The following is a 25661-nucleotide window of genomic DNA, read 5'->3' as shown; positions in this document are numbered from 1 at the left end:
CAGGGAAGTAGATATCTTAATTAAGGGAGGCATTTTAGGGTTGGCAAGAGACTTGACTCTAGAGGGGTTCCCACGTCCAAGGAGATGTCCCCAGCTTGTTCCTTGAGCAGTAGAGGAGAGGGTGCCTGAACTGGCCTCGTCCCATAGCCACACTGATGAATATCTTGTATATCACCATAGAACCTTCATCTGGCGATGGATGGAGATAGAGACAGAGACCCACATTGGAGCACTGGACTGAGCTCCCAAGGTTCAAATGAGGAGCAGTAGGAGGGAGAACAAGAGCAAGGAAGTCAGGACCGCGAGGGGTGCGTCCACCCACTGAGACGGTGGAACTGATCTAATGGGAGCTCACCAAGGCCACCTGGACTGGGACTGATGGAGCATGTGATCAAACCGGACTCTCTGAACGTGGCTGACAATGAGGGCTGACTGAGAAGCCAAGGACAATGGCACTGGGTTTTGATTCTACTGCATGGACTGGCTTTTTGGGAGCCTAGACCTGGATGGAGCAGGGAGATCCTTGGACTTCCCACGGGGCAGGGAACCCTGACTGCTCTTAGGACTGGAGAGGGAGAAGGAGGGGGAGTGAGGGGTGTGGGAGAGAAATGGGAGGTGGGGAGGAGGTGGAAATTTTAAATAGATAGTACTGGCTGCTCTGCCAGAGGACCCAGGTTCTATTCCCAGCTTCTACAAGGCAGGTCACACCTGTCTGTAACTCCATTTCTTGGGGATCTGATGCCTTCTTCTTTCCACCCCTGAGGCACACATGTGTTACACGAGTGTAGTATGAGGGCTGGCTTGTTGGGGTTTCTGTCCCACCCAGTACCCCAACAAGCCAGCCCACATACTACATATGGCGCCCAGACGTGGATAGGTGAGTCCACGTTGGGCGCCATCTGTAGAAAGGGGCTGCGGGGCAGGCCTGCTTTTCTCCTCATCCGGCTCCCGCACGGCTAGCTTAGTCCCAGAAATAATAACACACAAGTTATATTCATTTAAGCACTGTCTGGCCCATTATCTCTAGAGAGTTAGTTACTGACTAACTCTCATATCTTGATATTAACCCATTTCTAATAATCTCGTGGTAGCACCACGAGGTGTGGCTTACCGGGAAAGATTTAACATGTCTGACCTGGTGGCTGGCTCCATGGCGTCTGGCTCATAGCCCTCTTTCCAGCATTTTGTTCTGTTTACTCCGCCTACCTAATTTTCTGTCCTATCAAGGGCCCAAGGCAGTCTCTTTATTGACCAATGAAAATAACACAATAGACAGATAACCCTCCTCCATCACACGAGTATGTATGCAGGCAAAATACTGACGTATAAAATAATGAAATAAGTTTAATAATATTTAAGTCCAGGCAGTGGTGGTACACATCTTTAATCCTAGAACTCAGGAGGCAGAGGCAGGTTGATTTCTGTGAGTTAGAGGCCAGCCTGGTCTATAAAGCAAGTTCCAGGATAGCTAGGGCTATACAGAGAAACCCTGTCTCAAAAAAAGTAGTAATATTTAATAATGTGAAAACATTTAATAAAACAAATTGCAACTATTATCGGTGACAGCTATTATTAGTGAACTATTCTTTAAGACCCTATCAATAAAAAAGATGAGAATCTTGTGTAGTTATGATGAAGAAAAGTTGGGACTGCAACTGGATAGGGGTGACTAACTTATCTTCAATTGAATTTATACGCCCTTAACTCAGTTCTTCACAGGGCACTTTCTCAGCAACTTCCCTTGACTGCTGGTCACTCTAAACACTGCATCCAAGACAGCCACATGTGTGCCAAGGTAGCTATGCATTTGATTCAGCACAAATCATCAACTTTTTTTGTTGTTTATTTATTTATTGAGAAAGAGTCTCACTATGCAGTCCTTACTGGCCTGGGATTTGCTATATAGACCCAGGTGGCCTCAAACTCAGAGATCACCTTGCCTCTGCCTACTGAGTGCTGGGATCAAAGGCATATACCACCATTTCAGGCTCAGTGCAGGTTTACCAAAACAAATGAACCCCAAATGAAACTTCTCTTAGTTATGGCACAATGTATAATACTGGAGACAGCATAAGATTTAGCCTGAAGCCAGGCCCGTGATAACGACACATCTTTGATCTCAGCACTCAGGAGACAGAGACAGGCCTGGTTCACATTTTAAGTTTCTTTAGGCCAGCCAGAGTTACACAGAGAGACCTGTCTGTGAATACATTAAAAAACAAAACAAACAAACAAACAAAAAACAACTAGGGGCTGGAGAGATGGCTCAGCGGTAAGAGCACTGACTGCTCTTCCAGAGGACCCCGGTTCAATTCCCAGCACCCACGTGGCAACTCACAAATGTCTGAAGATCCAGTTGCAGGGGATCTGACACCTTCACACCAATGCACATAGAAATAAAGTTAAATAAACCACAAAAAAGAAAAAAACTATAGGAGTTACATAATATATAATGTATTTTATAATTAATCTATACTGTATAACAGTTATTCTCTGAATTATATACTATTTAATTTTACATAAAGTCTATAAACATAAATTGGGTATTTATAAACATTGAAAGAAAACCCATCTCATCATCTACGCATAATTATGATAAAAAAATTTAGCTTTAGCTGGATGTGATAGCATACCCCTTTAATCCAAGCACTCAGGAGGCAGAGGCAGACAGGTTTCTCTGAGTTTGAAGCCAGCCTGGTATACAAAGTGAGTTTCAGAATATCCAGGGCTATATATACAAAGAAATCTTGTCTGGAAAAACAAAGAAACAATAACAAAATCCAACAACAACAAGGAAAAAGATGTTTAGTTTTGATTTCTGTACTTCGGAAGTTTACTTTTACAATAATAGGATTCTTAAGTAAAAGTAAACAGAGAATGCATGTTCATTTCCCAGCTGCCCAGACCCAAATAATGACACAAAAACTATATTAATTACAACATTGTTTGGCCAATGACTTAAGCACATTCCTAGCTAGCCCTTATGTCTTAAATTTTGCCCATTTCTATTAATCTATGTATCACCACGAGACTGGGGCCTACCTACTTGTTCTGGCATCTGTCTCCTTCAGCAGTTACATGGCGTCTGCCTGAGCCTGCCTTCTGTCTCCCAGCATTCAGTTCAGTTTTCCTGCCTAGGTTTTTTCTGCCCTGCCATAGGCTGAAGCAGTTTCTTTATTAGCAACAGTAATAAAACATTTTCACAGCATACAGAGTGGAATCCCACATCAAGTAAGTTTAATTTCTGCTTCTAAAGATATGAACACAATATTCATTCTGTATCTTAAAATTTTCGCAATCTCTTTCTTTAGAAAAATATCAAGATAGGAGAAGGAGAAGAATAATATTGAACATAGTTTAAGAGCTCTATTTTGAGTTGGGAAGGATGGCTCAGCAGTTAAGAACATTGGCTGCTCTTCCAGACGACCCAGGCTCCATTCCAAGCACATGGCAGCTCACAACCATGTGTAAGTCCAGTTCCAGGAGATCCAACGCTCTTGTCTGGCTTCCTGCCACACATGCAGCACAGATATGGATGTAAACAAAACACATTTGCATAATAAAGATAAATAAATCTTTATTTTGGTTTTTCAAGATAGGGTTTCTCTATATAACAGCCTCGGCTGTTCAGGAACTCACTTTGTATCCCAGGCTGGCCTTGAACTCACAGAGGAAGCTTGTCTCTGCCTCCTGAGTACTGGGAGTAAAGGTGTGTACCACCACTGTTCAGCAAAAATAAGTAAATCTAAACAATGTTTTCAAAGTAACAATGTATGTGAATGTCTATATTCACATGTTTTTAATCCCAGCATTCAGGAGGCAGAGACAGGCAGATCTCTGTGAATTCCAGGCTAGCCTGGTCTATGAAGCGAGTTCCAGGACAGCCAGAACTGTTACACAGAGAAACCCTGCCTTGAAAAATCAAAATTAATTAATAAATTAATAAAAATGATAACATTTTTAGAAAAATAACAAAGCAGAAAGCATAAGAGAAAGGCACTGGATCTCAACCTTCTGCCTCCACATACAAACACACACACATGCACACATGTGTGCACACACATAAATGCATGCGTGTTTGCACACACACATACATACACACCAAGCACATGCATGTGCACGCACACACATACACACGCCTACGTATGCACATGAACGCATTTAAATACAACCAATTAAATCACAATTCTCCACTCCCTCCCCTCATTAATTCCCTGGCAATTGCCACTTTTCTTTCTGTCTGTTGTGACAGGGCAGGATAGAGGTTCCTCCATCTTGCATTCTTGCTGAAGCCATTTTTAGTTGAACTAGAATTGATCTCCATGACGGAGAATCCCATGGAAAATTACCCAGCTCTGTTCTAGGAACTGGAAGCCAAGATGTCTCAGCTAACATAGCTTATGGGAAACTGCTTGGTTGCATAAAACCTCCCCCTGCAGCTGCCAAGGGAGAAACCAAGATGTGTTTTTTTGCCTTTAAAAGCTCCTTTTTCTAAACTGTCAAGGCTGCACTAGAGTCCCTGAATACCTGCGTGTAGTACCAGCTGACAGTTGGCTATAACCTGTGTCTGAGTGCTCACCTCTGAAGGACTCCCGTTCTCTCTGAGCTCGCCACAGAATTTAAGGCCTATGAGTGATAAGATTTGTTTGTCATTTTGTCATTGTATATTCTCAGAACGCTTAACGGTACCACAATCACTTTCAGAATATTATAGCTTAAATATTTCCATATTAGTATAATTATTCAAATTGAAAAAGAATAGCTGCTGTAAGAATTACTGTATTTACCACCTTTAACTAAATCACATAGGAGTTTTATAGTCTACCATAAAAACTCTTTCTTTAGCAATTACATTCAAAAACTTACATACGGGGCTGGTAGGATGGCTTGTTATATATAAAGATGCTTGGCAACAAGCCTGATAACCTGTTCAGTGACAGGAAGTCACATGGTAGACGTGAACTGACTCCCACAAGTTTTCCCGTCTGCCACAAGAATACCTAACACATAACATACACACATGCAAACACTCATACGCAGAGATCAGTAAATGGATGAATATTTCTGTGACATGTTCCCACCATGTATACAAGTATGCACTAGGCACGCATGCGTGCATGCGTGTGTGTGTGTGTGTGTGTGTGTGTGTGTGTATCTCTGCGGAGCGATGTTTCAGGAAAATTCACAAAGAGAGACAAGTAGCTGTCATACATTGTGGAGGCAGAAGAAAGGCTAAGTTAAAAGAGAAACGAAGGCACCAACAAGGGATGGATCACAGCTACACAGTGGTCTTTGCCAGAGATGACCCAATCAGGCTTGAGGCAATTAAGAATATTACGCTAAATCCAAAGCTCTTTACAAAGGCTCACACAATGTGACTGCAGAACCAGAAAATTTAATGCAATGAAATATTTTATGAGTTTACTTTTGTGTATTAAAATTGAAAGAGCTAATAATTAACATTTGATGAAAACACAGGCAAGATATGGAAACTCCCTCTCTCGTGGTTACACTTCCCTCCAGAAGAACCCTTTCAGAGATCTCTCTAGAGACCCTGGGTTTGGATCTGCATGATCCCAGGTGCTTTTGACGTATCTTTTCTGTTAATGCCTGCAGTGTGATTTCCATCACACCTGCCTCTGAGTCTCTAGCTAGATACGATCAGCCTGCCACATTCATTTCAGGACTCCCGATTCCATTGGTCCCCTCTCCTTAGAAAAACAGCAATAGCCTGAGAATTATTCGCCCCTGCTTCCTGTTTCTCTCCTTCCAATTTGGAAGCTCACAGCCTTTCTCCCTTTGCTTGCCAGAACGCTGCCTTCTTAGGGGCAGCCAACTCCCCTTGAGTCTGCTTCAGGATAATAAGAGTCTATTATCTTCATCACAATGGCACAGCCCAAGAATTATGATGGAATTTTCCATCCTCAGTCCCACCCATTCCTCAGCATCCTGACTCCCTCTTACCTTTTGTATACCCATCCCAGAGCTTGATCTGGAGGAATGGGCTTCTGTTTTCTCGGCAGCAGGAAAGGAATAAAGGGAACCAATACACACCTGAGTGGGGGCAGTTCCTAAACACTGACACACCCAGGAGCACTTAAAAATAAAATGATGATGATGATGATGATGATGATGATGATGATGATGGCCTCTGTCCTCCACCAAGGACAAGTCCTTCAGAGCACAATAACTTTTGTAGTGTGTCCACAGAGTCTCTAGGCAGCAAACACTTGAGCGATGCAGCCCACAACAAAGTGCTTGGAAATACCTTCATTTTTAAAAGTACACTATAAAACCACCTATGTGCTCTTTCTATCCAGTCCGCATGGGTGACTGTATTATCGGTTTCAAGATTAAACTACCCACTGAGCACCTGTGATCGGCCATCCTGTTAGGCACCCGCTGTCAAAGAGGCTTTCTATTATCAACAGCTCCTAACAGAGCAATTGAGGGAGCACACCTGTGATTCTATTAAGCAGAAATGGCATGATTGGAGAGAAGAGGGCTTGTAAAGGGAGGGGCTAAGGGGAGTGAAATCTATTGGGAAATATGACAATGTAGCTGCAAAAGGGACAACGTAGGCCTGAACTTGGACAGTGAAAGTGGGATTGGAAAAAAAAAAAGTAAGAGGGAGGATAGGCCGGGCAGTAGTGGCGCACGCCTTTCATCCCAGCACTTGGAAGGCAGAGTCAGATGGATCTCTGTGAGTTCGAGGCCAGCCTGGTCTACACAGCGAGTTCCAGGACAGGCTTCGCAGCTACAGAGAAACCAAGAGGGAGAGAAATCAAAGGTAGTTCCAGGTTTCCTGATCAGATAGCTGGCTGCCATGAGGGTACCACCCAAGACGGGAAACAAAGACGACAGCCACAGTGGGGTCCACATAGTGAGGTCTATTCGACCAGTTCTGTCTGCGGGACCTGATGGAGAAATACACAGATAAAAGCCTCGGGTACAAGGAGGGGATGTCACTGAAGATACCTCCTGAAGGGACAATAGTCTGTCATGGTCACAGAAGGTGCAGGAACGGATGACTGGTCTGAGGAAAGTATAGAGACACGAGACGATATGAAGCCAAGATAAAAAGCAGAACCCGGAAAGACATCACCAGTTGGTGGTGACGGGGGTGAGCGATAGTGCAACAGGAGAAACACTGGTGGGAAACCAGGGACCAGTCATGGTGACAAACACACTCTTTAGGCACCGGCCTCTCATTGTGACTTCTGAATTCACCAAGCAAGCAAAGGGCCCCACTGGATTGGACCATAACCTCCACTGTATCAAATCATACACACTCTGTCAGTGTGTTCGATTTCCCACTGCTGAGATATTTGCATCTGTTTCTGGGCTTCAGAATGACAGCTGACATAAGGTGGTGGCATTCCATGTGCTATTTAAGGAGACAGGCTCTCGTGTCTAACATATGTGGGCGTGGATCGCTTTTTCTGAAGTTTACTTGTCTTTGATCTTGACAAATCTGCTAAGCCCGGGTTTCTTTTTTTCTTTTCTTCTTTTTTTCATTTGCTAGGGATCAAACCCAGGGCCATGCACAAACAAGGCAAGTATTCTAACGGCAAGCCGTATCACCAGCTCTTATTCCTTTTTATGAAACGGGATCTCACTATGTAGCTTCGCTGGCCTCAAATGGAAGATCAACATGCCTCTCTCTTAAAAGCTGGAACGGCAGGCTCTATTTTGTTTTTTATTGATTTTTCGTTTGGTTGCGGGGTTGTTTTTTTTTTTGTTTTGTTTTTTGAAGATGAGGCTTCTCTTAGTAGCCCTGGCTGTCCAGGAACTTTCCCTGTAGTCTAGGTTGGCCTCGAAGCCTTGGGCCACCTTGTCCAGCTATTGCTTTCTTTTTAAGACAGGCTCTTGTTCAAATGGGACTTGAACTGGTAGCAATTGTTGTGTCTCCCGAGTGCTGGGATTACAAGCAGGCCTCATTACGCTTGACCTTTTTAGCTCTCTCTTGTGATAGCGATCATGGCTGAGAGTGAGGAGATGGTCCACTTGGAGAGCAAGAGACATGCCAGCACCAACGGAGGAAGTGCAGGCATCAGGACTTCAAAGGGAGTGGAGGTAATTGCTGCATAATGAGTGGTGTCTACAGCCTTACCATCCTGAACCCACATTGATCTTATCTGACCGGATGAGTGGCGTTCTCCAGCCTCACTGGGGACAGCTTCAGGAAGGAAAGATGGTTCCCGAAATTGAGACTGCTAAAGGTCTCATAGGATGAAAGATGTTGGCAAACTTTTTTTTTTTTTTTTTGGAGTTTTTCTGTAGCTTTGGAGCCTGTCCTGGAACTCACTCTTGTAGACCAGACTGGCCTCGAACTCAGAGAGATTCACCAACCTCTGCCTCCCGAGTGCTGGGATTAAAGGCGAGTGCCACCACCACCCGGCTGTTTGCAAACTTTTCAACCAAAGCATCCCTCTTGTCACAAAAAAAAAAAAAAAAAAGAGCTGGTTTAATCTCACTGTCAGGCTCGTATTTGGCCCTGGGCTCTGTGAGAAATGAAGACCAACGAGTGAAGGTAAAAAGGAAAGAAAGCACACACAGCACGGCCAGCCCTGTGGGAGTCATTAGTTCGTGTGCTTTTAGAAGTGTATGCACTTATACCCCTATTTTTTTTATATTTATTTATTTATTTATTATGTATACAATATTCTGTCTGTGTGTATGTCTGCAGGCCAGAAGAGAGCACCAGACCTCATTACAGATGGTTTTGAGCCACCATGTGGTTGCTGGGAATTGAACTCAGGACCTTTGGAAGAGCAGACAGTGCTCTTAACCGCTGAGCCATCTCTCCAGCCCCTTATACCCCTATTTTTAAAGATTGATCCTACTTGCGTTTGTGGAGTTTGTGTACCTGAGTGTATGGCATGGGTACGGGGCTGCCGCCAGATGCCAGGAGAGGGTGGACTGGGTACGGGTTGGGGGGGGGGGGGCGGGCTGTCGCCAGATGCCAGGAGAAAGGGAGAAAGCAGACTGGGTGCGGGGCTGCCGTCAGATGCCAGGAGAGGGCTTCATGTCGGCTGCAGCTGGAGTCACAAGCTGCTGTAAGGCAGACGTGGTTGCTGGGAAACAAACCTGGGACCTCCAAGAGAACAGCCAGGGCTCGCGACAGCTGAGCCAGCTCGCCAGCCTGAGCACTTAATTAGCTTCGAGAAATCATCTGAAATCATCTCACTGTGTTGTTGCCCAGGGAGGTGTGGGACTTGAAGACTCTCAGCATCCTCCCACTTTACCAAAGTGCTGTTAACTACAAACCTGTCCCTGGGCCTGATTCAAGTTCACATTTCAGGTAATCCCATAAGTCCACGTAGTTAGCATCTTCCTTTCTGTCCTGACTACTTCAGGTGCAGCAGAACGCTTTCAACAAGCAACCATTTCGACGGAGGGCTTTATTCAGCATGTTCCATGCCCAAATGAACTAGGGAGAAAGAATCTTATGGTATGAAAGCAGAGACAGCGCCAGATAATCTCAATTTCCAAAAATTCTCTAAAAAGATTTTAGTTTTATTAGCCTGTCTTTGGACAATCTTGGGGGTGAAAGGTTAGTCAAATCCAACTTATACTGGATCATAAGTTGCAGAGAAATGACACGATTCTTCTTCATTAGAGCTGAATAAAGGTTAATGGATTTGAAAAATTGCATTTCCAGGAGTCTGGCTTTTAATGCCAAGTGCCTGGCAACAGGCCATGCATTCTATAGGAAAACAACAGATGGACAAGTCTGTGTAAAAGATGCTGCGGAAGATTCCCGGAGATTTGGTACATCTTCAGTGAAACAAAAGATTTCTTTTTTTTTTTTAACCTATTTAATGACTTTAGAAAAGATTAGAATACGAAGTAGCAGGCTTCATTAAGGTGTTTCCACACACAAATGTTCATTATTACACATGGCCTTTCCACACGCCTTCCACTTTCCTCATACCTCCATATCCTTGACCCCAGGAGACAAGACAGGGATGGGGACGTGAAGGAGGTTCGGGGCCCTGGAGCTAGTTCAAGCCTGGTCACCTTAATAGGACAGTGTCTCAAAACAGCAAAAAGACAACCAGGGAAGTACCTCGGGGGCAGAGAGCCTGCCTAATAGCTTGAGAGGCATTCAGTCCTCAGTACCTTATTGAAGTAAAAAATGAGCAAAACTGTTTTCAAGGACAATCAACAAATGCAAAGTAATGCAAATGAAAAATGCCAAAATAGGATTCATTACTCTCTGTGTTAATTTAAGAAGAAAGAAAGAAAGAAAGAAAGAACGGAAGAAAGAAAGAAAAGAAACTAAGAAAATTTAAATTACCCAGTCCTGCTCAGGTAAAACAAAAGAATGTTTGCTTAATTTCATTAAAAGAAAAAACAAGTTCCAGGTGTAGAAATCACCAGTAACCTAGGTCAGAAAGTCTCTTTTAACTTCTTCCAGCTGTGTGTTGAGGTAGGATGTCCTTCTGTATATGTGTTGCTCTTATTGGTTAATGAATAAAGCTGCTTTGGCCTATAGCAGGGCAGAATACAGCCAGGCTGGAAGAGATATATAGAGAGAGTAGGCAGAGTCAAGGAGACACCATGTAGCTGCCAAAGGAGACAAATGCCAGAAATTTACCTGGTAAGCCACAACCTCATGATAAAACACAGAATAATAGAAATGGGTTAAGATGTAAGAGTTAGCTAATAAGAAGCCTGAGCTAATAGGCCAAGCAGTATGTAATTAATATAGTTTCTGTGTGATTATTTGTGTCCGAGTAGCCGGGAAACAAACATGCAGTCTCAGCTTACAGTGTGATGGCATGCACAAGGCTATGTTCTAACTCCTTCCAGCCTCTGGCTGGAACACTCCTCCATCCCTCCAACCCTAAGCTGGGGATATCCTCAGAGAAACTATTTCTGATCCTCTATCATAGCAAAGCTACTAGTCTCTGCTTCAACCTGGACAGTTCTGTTTGCAGCCTACAAACAGTCCAGATTTGCAATGCAATAGCTTAAAACATGTAAGCCCAGCAGCAGTAGTGCACACCTATAGTGCCCAAACTCAGGAAGCAGAGGGTGGCAGATCCCTGAGTTCGAGGCAAACCTGGGCTATAGATGAGTTCCAAGATAGCCAGGTCTACATAGAGAAACCCTACCTTAGAAAAAAAACATTTATACCCACTCCTACACCAGCCATAGTTTACCAGCTACCATGGCCAAGTGTATGTATATATGTTTGTGTGTGTAAGTGTATATGTATTGAATGTATATTCAATACAGAAGACTGTGAGACACCTCAGATTCAATCCTTGTGTAGCAAATAATAAATAAGTAAAATTTATGGAAAACACTGGCTAGATTTACATTGTTATTATCTTAACAGTCTAGTATAAAATGGAAGATTTTCATAGTAAGTTGATAGAAATACCCCAGAAATCAAAGAATTACACCATACTTTATAAATGTAATAACATAATCACATTGACACAAATAAGATTAACAAGCAACATAGTTAAGTGGTAAAATATTTATATAGTTTGCATGGAGTCCTGGGTCCGATTCTTTTTGTTTGTTTGTTTTTTGTTTTGTTTTGCTTTTTGTTTTTGAGAAAGGGTTTCTCTGTGTGGTCCTGGCTGTCCTGGAACTCACTCTGTAGACCAGGATGGCCTCTAACTCACAGAGAGCCATCTACCTCTGCCTCCCTAGTGCTGGGATTGAAGGTGTGCAGCACCATCACCTGGCACTGGGTTCAATCTTAGCATTGAGAAAAAGAAAAAAAAGATTGATATACAAATAATAATAATAATGGTCCTAAAATAAGAAAGTTTACAAACTTCAGCACAGGCATTGCTGGGGAAAAGCATTATAGAATTTGGGGCTTCCTAATGAAACGGCACAGAACTTTGTATCCAAACCCTGTTTTCCATGCTCTGTTATTCTCTATTAATTCTCTTATTATCACCATAACATTCCGAATTAAAAGCATCTCCCCAAGTACTGTTATAAAAAGAGATCTGGGAACGTGGAGAGATGGTACAAAGGTTCAGGAGGACTGGCTGCTTATTTGGTGAACCCCAGTTCCTTTCCCCGCATTCCAATGGCACTCACAACCATCTGTAACTCCAGTTCCAGGTTTTTCAATGCCTACCTCTGGCCTCTGAGTGCACCAGATGTATATATACATGGTGCACAGATATACATGTAGGCAGAACTCTCATACACATTAAAAACAAAACAACAAAAACAAACAAGCTAAACAGATGGCCCAGTGGGTACTCCATGGTTATTTGTAGGGCCGGCCACGCAAGCCCCATGGCTTTGAGATCAGTACTGAGGACCTGGTGGAAGATTCTGCAAGGTTGTTCTCTTTCCTAATTTTAGCATTTGCAATTGAACTCAGCTTCTATCACTAAGGTCCAAGCCCCAGCCCAGCAAGCAACATTAAAAAGGAAGAAAACAAATAAGGAATTAACAAATATAAAGCTTAACTGGAAATTGTATACCTAAGACCAGAGGTCACCATAAAGTTTATCACCTTGAGTTTTCCACAATGCTGCAGCCAGGTGAGTAAGAAGCAGCCTTTGATGGAACAATGACACTCCCAGGAACGATCTACCTGGTGACTCTTTCAAAGACCTATCTATACGCCCTACTTACACAGTTCTTTTTGTTTTGTCTTGTTTTGTTTTGTTTTGAGACAGGCTCTCATTGTGTAGACTAGGCTGGTCTTGAACTCACAGAGATCCACTTGTTTCTGCCTCCTGGGTGCTGGGATTAAAGCCACGCATCACCACACCCAACATTAGAATAGATTTTTATTTCAATAGCACAGTCTAGAGCACAGTAAAAAGCAGGTTTCTCACTGTGTAGACAAAGGGAGGCTTGTGCGACGATGAATTTTTCCACAGAGCACACTTTTCGCGGGGATATTTGCAAAGTGGCTACCCTGGGACTGTGGGGTTGTAAAGGCTGGGATTGGAGCAGTTTACTCTTCCCATTCACAAATTTGTAAAGTTATAGCACATCCTTCAATAACTCCTTCAACTTAAACATTGCAGTAAGCTGGGCAGCAGCACACACCTCTAGTCCCAGCACTTGGAAGGCAGAGACAGGCAGAGACAGGCAGATCCTAGCCAGCCTGGTCTAGTTGTTTTTAACTCTATGACTCTTTTGGGGAGCCTGCCACCCAACTCCCAAATAAATACACACGGAGTCTTATTTCTCTCTTATGAATGTCCAGTCTGACTTGGCTTGTTTCTAGGAAGCTTTTCTTACCTTAAATTATCCCATCTATCTTTCACCTCTGGGCTTTCACCTTACTCTATTTCTGCACACCTTTCTTTACTTTTTATTCCATGCCTGGCTGGGTAGCTGAACCCTGGCGTCCTCTCTTTGTTCCCTTGCTCCTCTCCTTTGCTCTTTTTCTCCTTCTACTTATTCTCTCTGCCTGCCAGCCCCACCTATCCTTTCTCTACCCAGCTAGCTACTGCTGGGCTCTTTGGCAGACCATCAGGTGTTTTAGACAGGCAAAGTATCACAGCTTCACAGAGTTAAACCAATGCAACATAAAAGAATGCAACGCATCTTTGCATCTTTGCAACAAATGTTCCACAGCATTAACAAATGTAACACATCTTAAAATAATATTCTACAACAGGGAGTTCCAGGACAGACAGAGCTATACAGAGAAACTCAGTCTCAAAAACAAAACCAAACAAAACAAAATAAGCTGGGTGTGGTGGCACATACTTTGATCCCAGCACCTGAGAGGCAGAGGAAGGCTGATTTCTAGAGTTCGAGGCTAGCCTCAAACAAAGTGATTTCAGGACAGCCAAGGGTGTTACACAGAGAAACCCTGTCTGGAAAAACAAAACCAAGAGCAAATTAAAAAAAAAAAAGATAAAAAGCACAGTAAAATTGTTTTAAAAGCATGTTAGTATACTGAATGACAATTGGCTAACGAAAGAATCAAGTAAGAATCAATAGCCAAAACTATGTGGATTTCTTTTTTCTCAACATTGGCATGTGCAATGTTTATTTCTTGTTTGTTTGTTTGTTATTTTGGAGACATGGTCTCTTGTATCCCAGGCTAGTCTCCAACTCTCTCTGTTCCCAAAGATGACTTCAAACTTTAACATTTATTTCTATTATATGTGCATTGGTGTGTTGCCTGCATGTATGTCTATGTGAGAATATGTGATCCCCTGAAACTGGGGTGCTGCCATGTGGGTGCTGGGCATTGAACCTGGTTCCTCTGGGAGAGCACCCGATGCTTTTAACCATTGAGCCATCTCTCCAGCCCTGACTTTAAACTTTTGATCCTACTGCCTCAATCTCGAAAATGCTGATATTACAGGCAGGTGTTCTATCACTTCTGGCTTAAGTGCTGGAGATGAAAGTCAAGGCCCAGGCATGCTGGGAGAACACTGTACCAACAAAGCTGCAGTCCCAGCCTGTACTATCACACTATTTCTACATCTTTATAATTTCATAGCATTCGAGTATTTATGTGTTTGCTTTGTTGTTTTGTTATCCATTTTTGATAGAAATTTTTTTGGAATTGCTAAAGGAGGGGTGGATTGGAGTTAAGGACACACTGTAGCCTATTATTGAACTACAAGTTCCATTCTCCTTTGATTTAATCATTGATCTCTGAGATGAATTATTAGATTACTAAATGAATGTTCACAATTTATTGAGACTTATTCAGACAACAACAGGGAAGCTGTTTACCCTGATGCTGACTTGTGTCTACTCCCCAGGAGAACACCTATCCCTTTTTCTAGTGTGGTCCTTGGGAAAGTAGAGAAGTGAATATTTGTTGAACATTTATTATATAACAATAAAAAAGAATATTTACAAGGATCCAGGTATTAAGCTAAATTCATATGAATACTGTTTCATCCTTAAACAAATCGTCTTCAATGAATATCACTACGACCTCCATGTCCAAAGTAAAGTTAGGCACAAGTAGGTTATGTAGATTGCTTAGAGTTACAAAACTAGTAAGTAGTAAAGCCAGATTTGAACCAAGATGTGTAGATACCACAGCCTTTGCTCTAGACCCAACAAACGACCACCATTGTGTCCTAGGGTATACGTACTGGCTTCACAGGCTGCCCTCTGGAAAAAGACCAAAGGGAAAGAAGGGTTCACTTTACCCTTGAGGCCAGTTTGAGAGGAATTCCGTGTCCTGAGTCCTAGGGCACACCTGAAGAAAATAATGGAAGCCACACACGAGCGAATCTCCTGTCTCTAGACACTACTCATTCACTCAGCAGGAAAGGACATGGTCAGAAGGGACCTACAGAGGGTGGCTGTAGATACAGGCGCTCTCCCACTTGAGCCTAAGGGCAGTACAGCCTAACACTGTCCAAATTTTACCAGCAGACCCAAGTCGGGGATCTCTGGCCTATTAAAGAGATGGTAAAAATCAAGCACAATGGTTCCTGAAGGTGTGAGAAAGTATCTCCTACGAAATGCTTTTTGACTAGTTCTTGTCACACGGGCAAGCACCAGAGTGAGTCTTGTTTGACATCAGCTTACTTTAAATCAGCTTAGCACCCACTGTATGCAGTAGAGCGTACTTTGAAAGAAGGCTCACACGTCATCCCACAGGGCTGTTCTTACGATGTAACGTTACTCCCCACTCCTTGTGCGTATCAAGCGTTGACGTTCGGGTCCTTCTCCTCGAATCTAGATGAACTTGGACCACCTTAAGCAACAGATTAAGGCAAAGTGGCTCTAGAGCAAAGGCATAAAGAGGCCTTTCACGTCTGTGAAACTTGCCTGGAACTCTTACACTTGGCGCTCAGTCACCGCGCGGTGGGAGCCACGTGTCTACTTAGAGAAGATTCACCCAGGTCCGCTCCGGCCCCATCCAGCACTGGCCCCTAGATGTAAGATGTGTCAGTGGAGACAGCTTCCATGGTTCCTGTCCCAGCTGAGGGGTCACTGCAACTGATTCCTCGGTCTAACCAAGCTGCAGACTAGTGATAGAAAAGCCAGGGGAACAGGCTATTGAACTTCAAGCTGGTTATGTGTCACTAGACATAGGTAATTAGTTCCTCAATGTACCATGATCTGACCATCTAATAACTACTTATAAGACATAAAACGCTCATTTTCTTTGTAGTTCACAGTGAATGAAGCCTAAAGTCCTTTCCTTTTTCTCATTAATATTCAACAAAACTAACTTGGAAGTCTTTTTTTCTCTCCCTCTCTCTCTTTTTGGTATTTTTCAAGACAGGGTTTCTCTGTATAGCCCTGACTGTCCTGGAACTCACTCTGTAGACCTGGCTGCCCTCAAACTAAGAGAACCGCCTGCCTCTGCCTCCCAAATGCTGGGATTAAAGGGCGTGGACTACCACTACCCGGCTGGAAGCTCTTATTATGCTAAACATATCTACTATATTGTCTTAGTGAAGGTTACTATTGCTATGATTAAACACTATAACCAAAATTAAGCCGAGGAGGAAAGGGTTTTTTGACTTTTTGGCCACATTGTAGTCTATTAGTGAGGGAAATCAGGATAGGAACTCAAGCAGGGCAGGTTCCTGAAGACAGGAGGTGATACAGAAGCTATGGAGGGGTGCTGCTTACTGGTTTGCTCCCCATGACTTGTTCTGCGTACTTTTGTATAGAACCCAGGACTACAAGCCAAAGGATGGCACCACCCACCATGGGCTTGACCCTCCCAGATCAATCACTAATGAAGAAAATGTTATACAGCTGAGACAGCCAGCCTCGTGGACTGAACAAGCGGATTCTTGGATTTTCCTCTGGTAGACAGCTAGTGTTAGATTAGCTGAATTTCAACATGTAAGCCATTCCAAATAAATCCCATATATCTATATATGTAAAAAAAATGTATGAAACTATCAAAATGTTAAAAAAGAAAAGAAAAGGAAAAAGAAAATGCCCTACAGGCTTGCCTACAGCCCAATCTTATGGAGGCATTTTCTTAATTGAGGTTCCCTCCTCTTAGATGACATTCGCTTATGGCAAATTCATATAAAACTATCCAATACACATATGATCCAGCAATCCTATTCCTAGACAAAAACATATCCAAGAGAAACATAATCTTACCCTCACACAAAATCCTACATACAAATATTTAATAGCAACTTCATTCATAATTGCCCTAACCTGGACACAGTCCAAAATACTCATCTAGTGAATGGCCAGGAGTGTTAGACCACACAATAGATACAGCTCGGCAACAGCAAGGAATAAAACGTTGACACATGCAATAACTTAGATGGCTTTACAGGCTGAGTGAAAAAAAATCAATTTCAACTGGATATATTCCAGGTAATTCTACTCATCTGATGTTCTGGGAAAGGCAAAAATGGAAGATCTTGGACTGGGAATATAGTGCAGTGGCTGAGTCCTTGTATCCTCCTCCTCTTCCTCCTCCTCCTCCTCCTCCTCCTCTTCTTCTTCTTCCTCTTCTTTCTCTTCTTCTTCTTCCTCCTCCTCCTCCTCTTCCTCTTCCTCCTCCTCCTCCTCTTCTTCTTCTCCTTTTTTTTTTTTTCCAGACAGGGTTTCTCTGTAGCTTTGGAGCATGTCCTGGAACTCACTTTGTAGACCAGGCTGGCCTCAAACTCATGGAGATTCGCCTGTCTCTATCTCCTGATTGCTGGGATTAAAGGGCATCCACCACCACTGCCCAGCCAAACCCTTGTCTAGCATACATCGGCTCCTGTGTTCATTGTCCAGCACTGGAGTAAACACACACACACACACACACATACACACTCAGAAAAACAGATTTTGACTACCAAGTGTCAAATACGAGTGGAATCCTGGCCCACAAGATTAGCAGATGAAATATGATAGCGACAGAACTACTCTGTACCCAGATGGTGATCATTATACATTTAATATTTATCAAAACTTGTTACGCTATATGTAAAAGAGAATTTTACTATACACAAATTAAAAGCAAAATGTAAAACCTGGCATGGAGAACCATGCTTGTAATTATAGCAGTAAGAAAGAGGCAGGGAGGTCAAGAAATCATGACTCTCCTCATCTTCATAGCCCGTTCTAGACCACCCAGACTACAGGAGATCCTGTATTCAAAAAACAATAAACAAAACCAAAAAAGTAATTTGAAATATAAATTTAAATGTTTAAACATTGCTATATTTATTTATTGTTTTTTTCTCCCATCCTTTCACCATTCAAACTTAGTCGTCCTCTCCTAAAATTCCAATATTTTGTAGAACATGAAAATTCAAAATATAATACTTTTTTATCCAGTTATGGGGGCAGAATATACAAGATGCAAGTGTGTGGCATGGTGTGAGTAAGTACACACACACACACACATCACTACCTCAAGATACAGCATCTTGACAAGCCTATGCAATAATAGAAGAAATAAAAAGAGAAAGTTCTGACACTAAAGGTATAAGTACTTTAAGGAGAGAAGAGAACCTGTTCAAGAGGCTTCTCCATAAACCCAAATTATTCACACTTGACCTTTTTTAGGAGTGCAGTATAGACAGCAGAAATAACTGGGTAGTCCCCATGAGAGACAAAAACAAAGGGCGGCCGTCTCTGTCCTCAGACACCCTGACGTTGTTGAGATGCTCTTTGAGAGAACACAAAAGTGGAGAGAGAACTCAAGTTATTCTCATTTGATGGATTTGAGTAATTTCACTTCTGCTTAAAAGCCACAGTCAAGTCAAGGCTGCTCAAAAGAGAATTTCAGGAGACTAATTACGCCAGCTGGGAGCGCCAAGAGGGCTGGAAGGGACTCCCTTGATAGTCTCAGTGCTGGAATCAGAAGAGCAGGGCAGTAAGCAGTGGCTGGGAGCTAAGCCACCAAGACCCATTTTAAATCCCCAGGCTAAAACTTTCTGTCTGTGAGCTTCATCACACAGTACAGCTTTCCTACACTCATACTTCGTCAACATGAACATGAGAATAACAATATCTCTTTCCCAGGACTAGTGTGAGCTGAGCACTCTGACTGGTTCCTTCTAAACATTGTATTATTGCCACAAAAGAAGTCTCTAAATCACCACAGCATAGACAAAAAGAATACCTTTTGGCTGGGTGGTGGTGGTGCATGCCTTTAAACCCAGTACTTGGGAGGCAGAGGTGGATCTCTGTGAGTTTGAGGCCAACCTGGTCTACGGGAGTGAGTTCCAGGACTTAGGGCTGTTACACAGAGAAACCTTGCCTGGAAAAAACAAAAAGAAAGAACAGAACAGAACAGAAAAGAAAAGAAAAGAGAGAGAGAGGAAGAGAGAGAGAGAGAGAGAGAGAGAGAGAGAGAGAGAGAGAATGAAAAACAAACACAGGGCCCATAATATGTATGCTCCTTGTCCCAGGTCTTTAGGAGGCTGAACCAGCCAAAGTTTACCAGCTCAAGGCCAGCCTAGGTAATTTAGCAAGATCCTGTCTTAAAATCAATTGGGGCTGGGGAAGGCATGTCAGTCCTGAGAGACTGGTTAATATGATGCTTGCCCACCACACACAGGATTTTGGGTTTGGTCGTCTCATAAACTAGGTGTCTGGAAGAGAAGTTCAAGATCATCTTCAGCTGGAAAGCAAGTTTGAAGCTGGCCTGGGATACATGAGACCCTGTCTTAACAAACAGGGTGGGGCAGGGGTGGGAATGACACACAGTGTCATTAGCGACACAGTGTTGCTAAGCCCGGCAAAGCTGTGGAGTCAGTTAGCGGTACCAAAAATAAATAAATAAACACACAAATAAACGCATAAACAAACACAAGCTGGCGTGCAGGATATGTGTCTTCTTGGTTTGGTAATAATTTGGCTTATGAGTTTGAAAGGAGCAAATAACACTTCTGAATTTTATTTATTCTGAAAATAAAATAAGAGTTTTTGGTTTGTGGTTGTTTTGTGGTTTGTTTGTTTGTTTGTTTGTTTGAGTGGAAAAGCTAAAACTGGAAGCTGGAGGTTGTCGGCACAAGTTATATCTCAGGCACCAGCCTCCTTTGGAGCTCCATCTGGAGTTCACTAGGTAGGCTACTGAAGCCGCAGATTACATCTGCCTCCACCTCTCCAGTGCTGGGAACACAAGCATACATAACATCCCACCAAGGTTTCTCTCTTTCTCTCTCTGTCAACAGAGGTTGTGCATATGGAACTCAGTCCCTTGTAAGCGTTACAAGCACTTTACCTACTAAGCCCCGTCTCTAGTCCTATTTTACTAAGATAAGGTCTCATATAGCCCAGGCTGGCCTGGAACTCAATGTGTCGTGAAAGATGATTTAGAAGTAATGATCTTCTTTCACCTCCTTGATGCTGGAATTACAATCAGTGCTACCACACCCAATTTATGCATTGCTAGGAATCGAACCCTGGACCTTAGGCATGCTAGGCAAGAATTCTGCCAATTGAGAGCTACACCTCAACCCCAAGACATGACTTTCATTAAAAGAACAGAGACCTTGTTAAAAGACAGAAACACTTGTTTTCTTAGAAGCATAATAAGACAATATATTTGATGAGTTATTTTGTTGTTGCTGCTGCTGTTTTCTCTCTTATAAGGGCCATTCCATAAGGACAGAATGAAGTTGAAGGTCACTCATCCTTGACTGTCATTTCATTTTAAAGCACTTTATGTGAAGATAATAAGTATTTCAGATATTTTATGTTGTGTCAACATTTTCTAAAAGCTCTAGAAAAAGAAAGAAAAAAGGAAGGAAGAGAGAGAGAGAGAGAGAGAGAGAGAGAGAGAGAGAGAGAGAGGAGGATAGAAAGGAAGAAAAGAAAAGACCTCAGTTCAAAAATGGTTAATGGTTCAACCAGTCAAAGCACTTGCGTTGCAGGCTGGTGAGCTCAGCACAGTCCTCACAGCTGACTTAAAAATGAGCAGAGAGAAGCAACTGTACGCATGTGCACCAGATTATGCGTGTTCACACTTACACTATGTGTGTGCACAGGCACCAACAAACACATACATCAGTAATAAAATTTAATCTTAGTCCAAAAGACCAAGTTTTAAAACTAGCGTCTGATTGATAAACATTTCAGTAATATATCAAATTGTTAAACAAGAGCATAAATGTAACAAGAAGATCAAAAAATGAATTGAGTTATACACTCATACTTTAGATCTATGCGAACTTAGATATTATTTAGGCCCCTTACTAGAGAAATGATGAAAACAATGCTGAAAAATATCTATTTTATCTAAATTTGAAGAGGATCCCAAGACAATTCAAAATTCAAATAGTGCTGGGGCTGGACAGATGGTTCAGCGGTTAAGAGCACTGACTGCTCTTCCAGAGGACCCAAGTTAAATTCTCAGCTCACAGCTGTCTGTAACTCCAGTTCCAGGGGGATTTGACATAACACCCATACACCACCAATACACATAAAATAAAGTTAAATAAATAAAAAAGATCAAATAGTTCAATGCTTTCATTATAAAATTAAAAAATCCATACTAATAATGAGAAATTGTTTTGCCTTCATTTCTTGCTTTCTTTTAGTTTTTGAGATAAGGCCTTGCTATCTAACTCCTGGTTGTCCTTGAACTCACAGTAATTTTCCTGCCTTGGCCTCCTAAGGCCTGGGCTTCCAGATATGTACCCTCTTCTTCATTTCTCAGGTTGCCTTCTTCATTTCTCTATCTTAGGATAAAATATTATTTTGCAGCATGGTTGGTAACTCATCCCTGGACTCAGGAGGATCAAGGTCTTCCTCCATCAGAGAACAAATTGGAGGCCACCTGGGTTCTGTGAAATGCTACCTTCTAAAAGAAAGAGAGAGAGAGAGAGAGAGAGAGAGAGAGAGAGAGAGAGAGAGAGAGAGAATGGAGTGGAACACAGGGAATATGGGAATATGCTCAAAGCTCAAAACACAAGAATTTTTCTAACTTAAAAAGAGGAGAAAAACTTATGAATGAGTACATTGAGTAAGTGAATTTCAACATAGTATATTTTCTTTCTTTGGTTTTGGATTTGTTTTGTGAAAACAGTGCTTCTCTGTGTAGTCCTGGTTGTCCTGGAACTCGATCTGTATGCCCTCACAACTCAGAAATCCACCTGCCTCTGCCTCCAGAATGTTTGGATTAAAGTCATGAGCTATTACTGTCCAACCACATAGCATATTTTCATTCAAATAACTAGTGAAATATATTAATTTACCAATTGTACTTGTTACATATCCACCAGACCTTTTCTATTTTTTTAATTTTTAATTATTATTTTTTTCATGTGCTTTGGTCTTTTCCTGCATGTATGTCTGTGTGAGGGTATTGGATTCTCTGGAACTGGAGTTACAGAGAGCTGTGAGCTACCATGTGGGTGCTGAGAATTGAACCTGGGTCCTCTGGAGGAGCAGCCAGTGATAGCTCTTAACTTCTGAGCTATCTTTCTAGACCCTCTAAAATAATTTTATTTCTGAATTTTTATCATATATTAAAATTATGATTGGTGAGTTTATTGCCAAGAGCCATTTAATGTGCTTAATCATCATTTTGACTTCTTTGGACTTCTGTATTTTTAGTTACATTTTTCTCTCAACATATTTCAGAAAGAGGAAGAAGGTTTAGATTTTAAGTTAAGTCCGATTAAACCCAGAATTCACTGGAAAAGAAGACTAAAAGACACAGAGAACCCTGTCCAGCAAACAATGACACAGTCACAACACAGTGTGACTGGGACGTCAAACAGCTCACCACTTAGCAGGACAACCCAGCTAGACCTTCTGTTTTGCTATTTTTAACTTGTTCCGAATAGCTTGCAGGCAAACGGAGGAGATTGGATTCTGCAGCCAGAGGTTGGCGATGTTTCTGTTCTACCTGACTGGGTAAGTCAGGTAGAGGGCAATGACCAACGTGAACAGCCCATTCTACATCCTATGCAAATTAATGCACCAATCATTGGAAGAGGGCCGGAAGGTCAAAAACATGGAGCCCTGGACAGAGGACACCAGTTGGTGACTGCAATGTTACAGCATTATGTCATTTCACACAGCTTTTAACGAGGTCTCCTCAGGAAGTGTCTACTTCGCAGAACAGCAAGGACCTTTCATGCAAATTTCTCCAAGTAACTATTTTCATCCCTAGTATAGCTAAGGTCAGTAAAAGTGTTCTAAATATAGAATAAGACTTCACAGACACATTTGTGCATGCTTATATTGTCACTAAGTTAATATATTTAACGTTTTACTTCCTATAAATATTCATATCTGAGTGTGGCACACATATTAACATATCGAGCCAATACAGTTATAAAAATGATTTTTGCTTACAGTGCGATTTCCCTGATATGGCAAAGAGAAATATCACCTTCATTCTTACATGCCAAACTATCCCTAACCCAAATGTAATACTTGTTCTCACAATTTGAAAGGAAAAAAAAAATAGCTTCAAGTGCAATTTCCAACATTACTGTCATAAAACTGGAGTCCTGGTCCCCATAAGGATTTCAAATCCTAACAATTGCTTTGGAAACAGACGGCCATAAAAACGAGTTCACACCAATTTTTAAACATTGGATTTTAAATGCCCAATAAAGAAAGCAAACCATCGTACATAATACAATTCCACCTACAGATATTAGGTGTCAAATGAGACAAATTAAACATTAACCAAATTTTACTACTACCCATTCATAAATTATGAAGTTGGGTGTTCTTCAAAAATTTCACACTGCTAGGGAAAAACATCATTTCTTTCTGTTGGGGGTTACCTTTCTGCCCATATAATAACCATGTTTTTATCGTTTCTAACTAGGAATCCAGTTCTCTCTGTTAAAAGAGTGCCTTGCTTGCCGTTAGCAAACCACCTCTCAGAATAATACATCATCGGAACAGGGCTGGAGGACAGTCACAACCACTGAGATAAAATAATCCAATGCACTAAGGGTGGGAGTACTGGCTACGGCAGCAAGGAAAAGGCCTAGACATCTAACTTCAGATCATTAGTGGATAGAGGACCACTTCCCCACAGTCCTACCACCACCACCACCTTGTTTTTTAGAGACAGTGTCTTACTAAGCAACCCCGCTGGCCTGGTGGCATTTGCTATGTAGACCAGGCTGACCTCAATCAAATTCACAGAGATTCTCCTGCCTCTGCCTCTGGAGTGCTGGGATTCAAGGCGTGGGCTGCCATGCCTGACCACTACTCCCTTTTAAAATTCTTAACATGGAGACAGAAAACAGGACTTATTCCAACAGCCAGACAAGTACAAGAGCCCTTCTTGTGGGGCGAGAGTGCTGGGCAAACTGTGTGAGCATAGATGTGGGCGAGCACGAACGTTTTTCCCACAACTACATGGCTGCAATTGTTGGGGATAGCTGTATTGAAAGTTGTGGCCCCTTCTCTCCTGTGAGTGAGAAGCCAACGTTTGCATCCACCCTGGCATAGGTCCTCAGGGAATTCCGTTCGGGGGCACAACTCCATCCCAGCACCCTGAGTGGCTTCTAGCGGTATAGCTCTGCAGTGGGTCATGTGACAGCTGGGTGTGTGCCTCGGTGCTGCGCAGAGCGATCAGTTTGCGGGTGTGCCTGAGTGTGTACGGACAGAAGTTACAGCCTGGTTTGGGAAGGCGCGCGCCTGTGTGTGTGTGTGTGTGTGTGTGTGTGTGTGTGTGTGTGTGTGTATGGGGCGGAGGACCGTGAGTGCATTGCAAAGGGAACTGTGAAATAGAGGGAACTGTGAAATAGAGAATACTCCTGGGACAGGCGAGCTGTCCAGGCGCGCCTGTGTGGGTCCCCTGCAGGGCCAGCCCCTGCCCTGAGGTCGAGGTCCCGATCCTTGGGGGAGGCGAGGACGTGGGGGGCGGCGGCCCCTTACATCCAGCACCCACCTGACGGATCCGCGGTGGGTTCGTCGGGGTGCAGGTCCCGCCCTCCGGGCCGGGGGAGGTGGGAGAAGCCATGTCCGCGCTCTCGGGGTTCTTTGCCTCGGTCAAGCCCGGCCGTCCCTCGTGTCCTCGGCTCCTCGGCTCCGGGCCTGCAGCGTTCCTGAGCGGCCGCGGCAGAAGGCCGGCTGTGGCCGCGATGGCCCGTGGGGGACAGCCGATCGCGCCCACCTACCTCCGCGCGGGGAGCCGTGGGGCCATGGCGCGCCGGGTGGGCTGCGGGCTGGGCGGGCGACTGTTGCTGGAGGCGCCGGGAGAAAGAGGAGGGCTCCTTTCCTCGCCGCGCGCCGGGAGAGCGATGAGCTCATGGACAGCTCCCAGAAATATGTCTATATGCACCACTGCCTGCCGGAGCTCGCGAGGTGGGTGGGGATAAGAAGCTCGGCGTCGCTCCCGCAGCCCGGGAGACGTCCCCCGGGAGGCCCGACTGCGGCTCCTCCCTGCCCCGCGCGGGCCCGCTCTGCTCCCATTCACTCTCGCGCCCGCTACACGCCGGATCTCCAGTCGGCGTGGGCGAGCCACCCACCCACCTCTAGCTCCCGCATTCTTTGTCCTTCCAACCACTTCCTCCTTATGAGGAAGAATTCATTTATGTGGAGTGACCAGAATGGAGAATGACGCTGTGACCTTAGCTCCTGTCAAATGTGGACTGAAGCGGGTGAAACGTCACAAGCTGAGTATCTTTCTGGCTTTGGGCGTTTCCTCTTTTCCACCTTTTTCTCTATAAAAAGAGCCTTTTAGCTACCCTTCGGGGTGATGACTTAGCTGCATCTTGCGTAAGGCACCCTAAGCACTTTCACAGATCCGGGAAGAGCTTGAATGAGAGAACCAG

At 43.3% G+C, this 25661-nt stretch overlaps 1 protein-coding gene across 1 annotated transcript in view; it reads right to left on the bottom strand.

The window, feature by feature from the left end:
- Positions 1-24977, bottom strand: part of Ank2 (ankyrin 2) — a 562994-nt gene extending 538017 nt beyond the window's left edge. The window contains exon 1 of the mRNA XM_087897600.1: positions 24776-24977. Within this exon, the coding sequence (XP_087753726.1) occupies positions 24776-24847 (72 nt within the window). The 5' untranslated portion in view covers positions 24848-24977. The remainder of the gene's footprint in view (positions 1-24775) is intronic.
- Positions 24978-25661: the final 684 nt, after the last annotated feature.

The sequence above is a fragment of the Myodes glareolus genome, chromosome 17 (genome assembly GCF_982192425.1).
Source record: "Myodes glareolus chromosome 17, mMyoGla1.1, whole genome shotgun sequence".
Lineage (NCBI taxonomy): Eukaryota > Metazoa > Chordata > Mammalia > Rodentia > Cricetidae > Myodes > Myodes glareolus.
The sequence above is the reverse complement of the archived record's forward strand: the minus strand, read 5'-3'. Positions and strand labels throughout refer to the sequence as shown.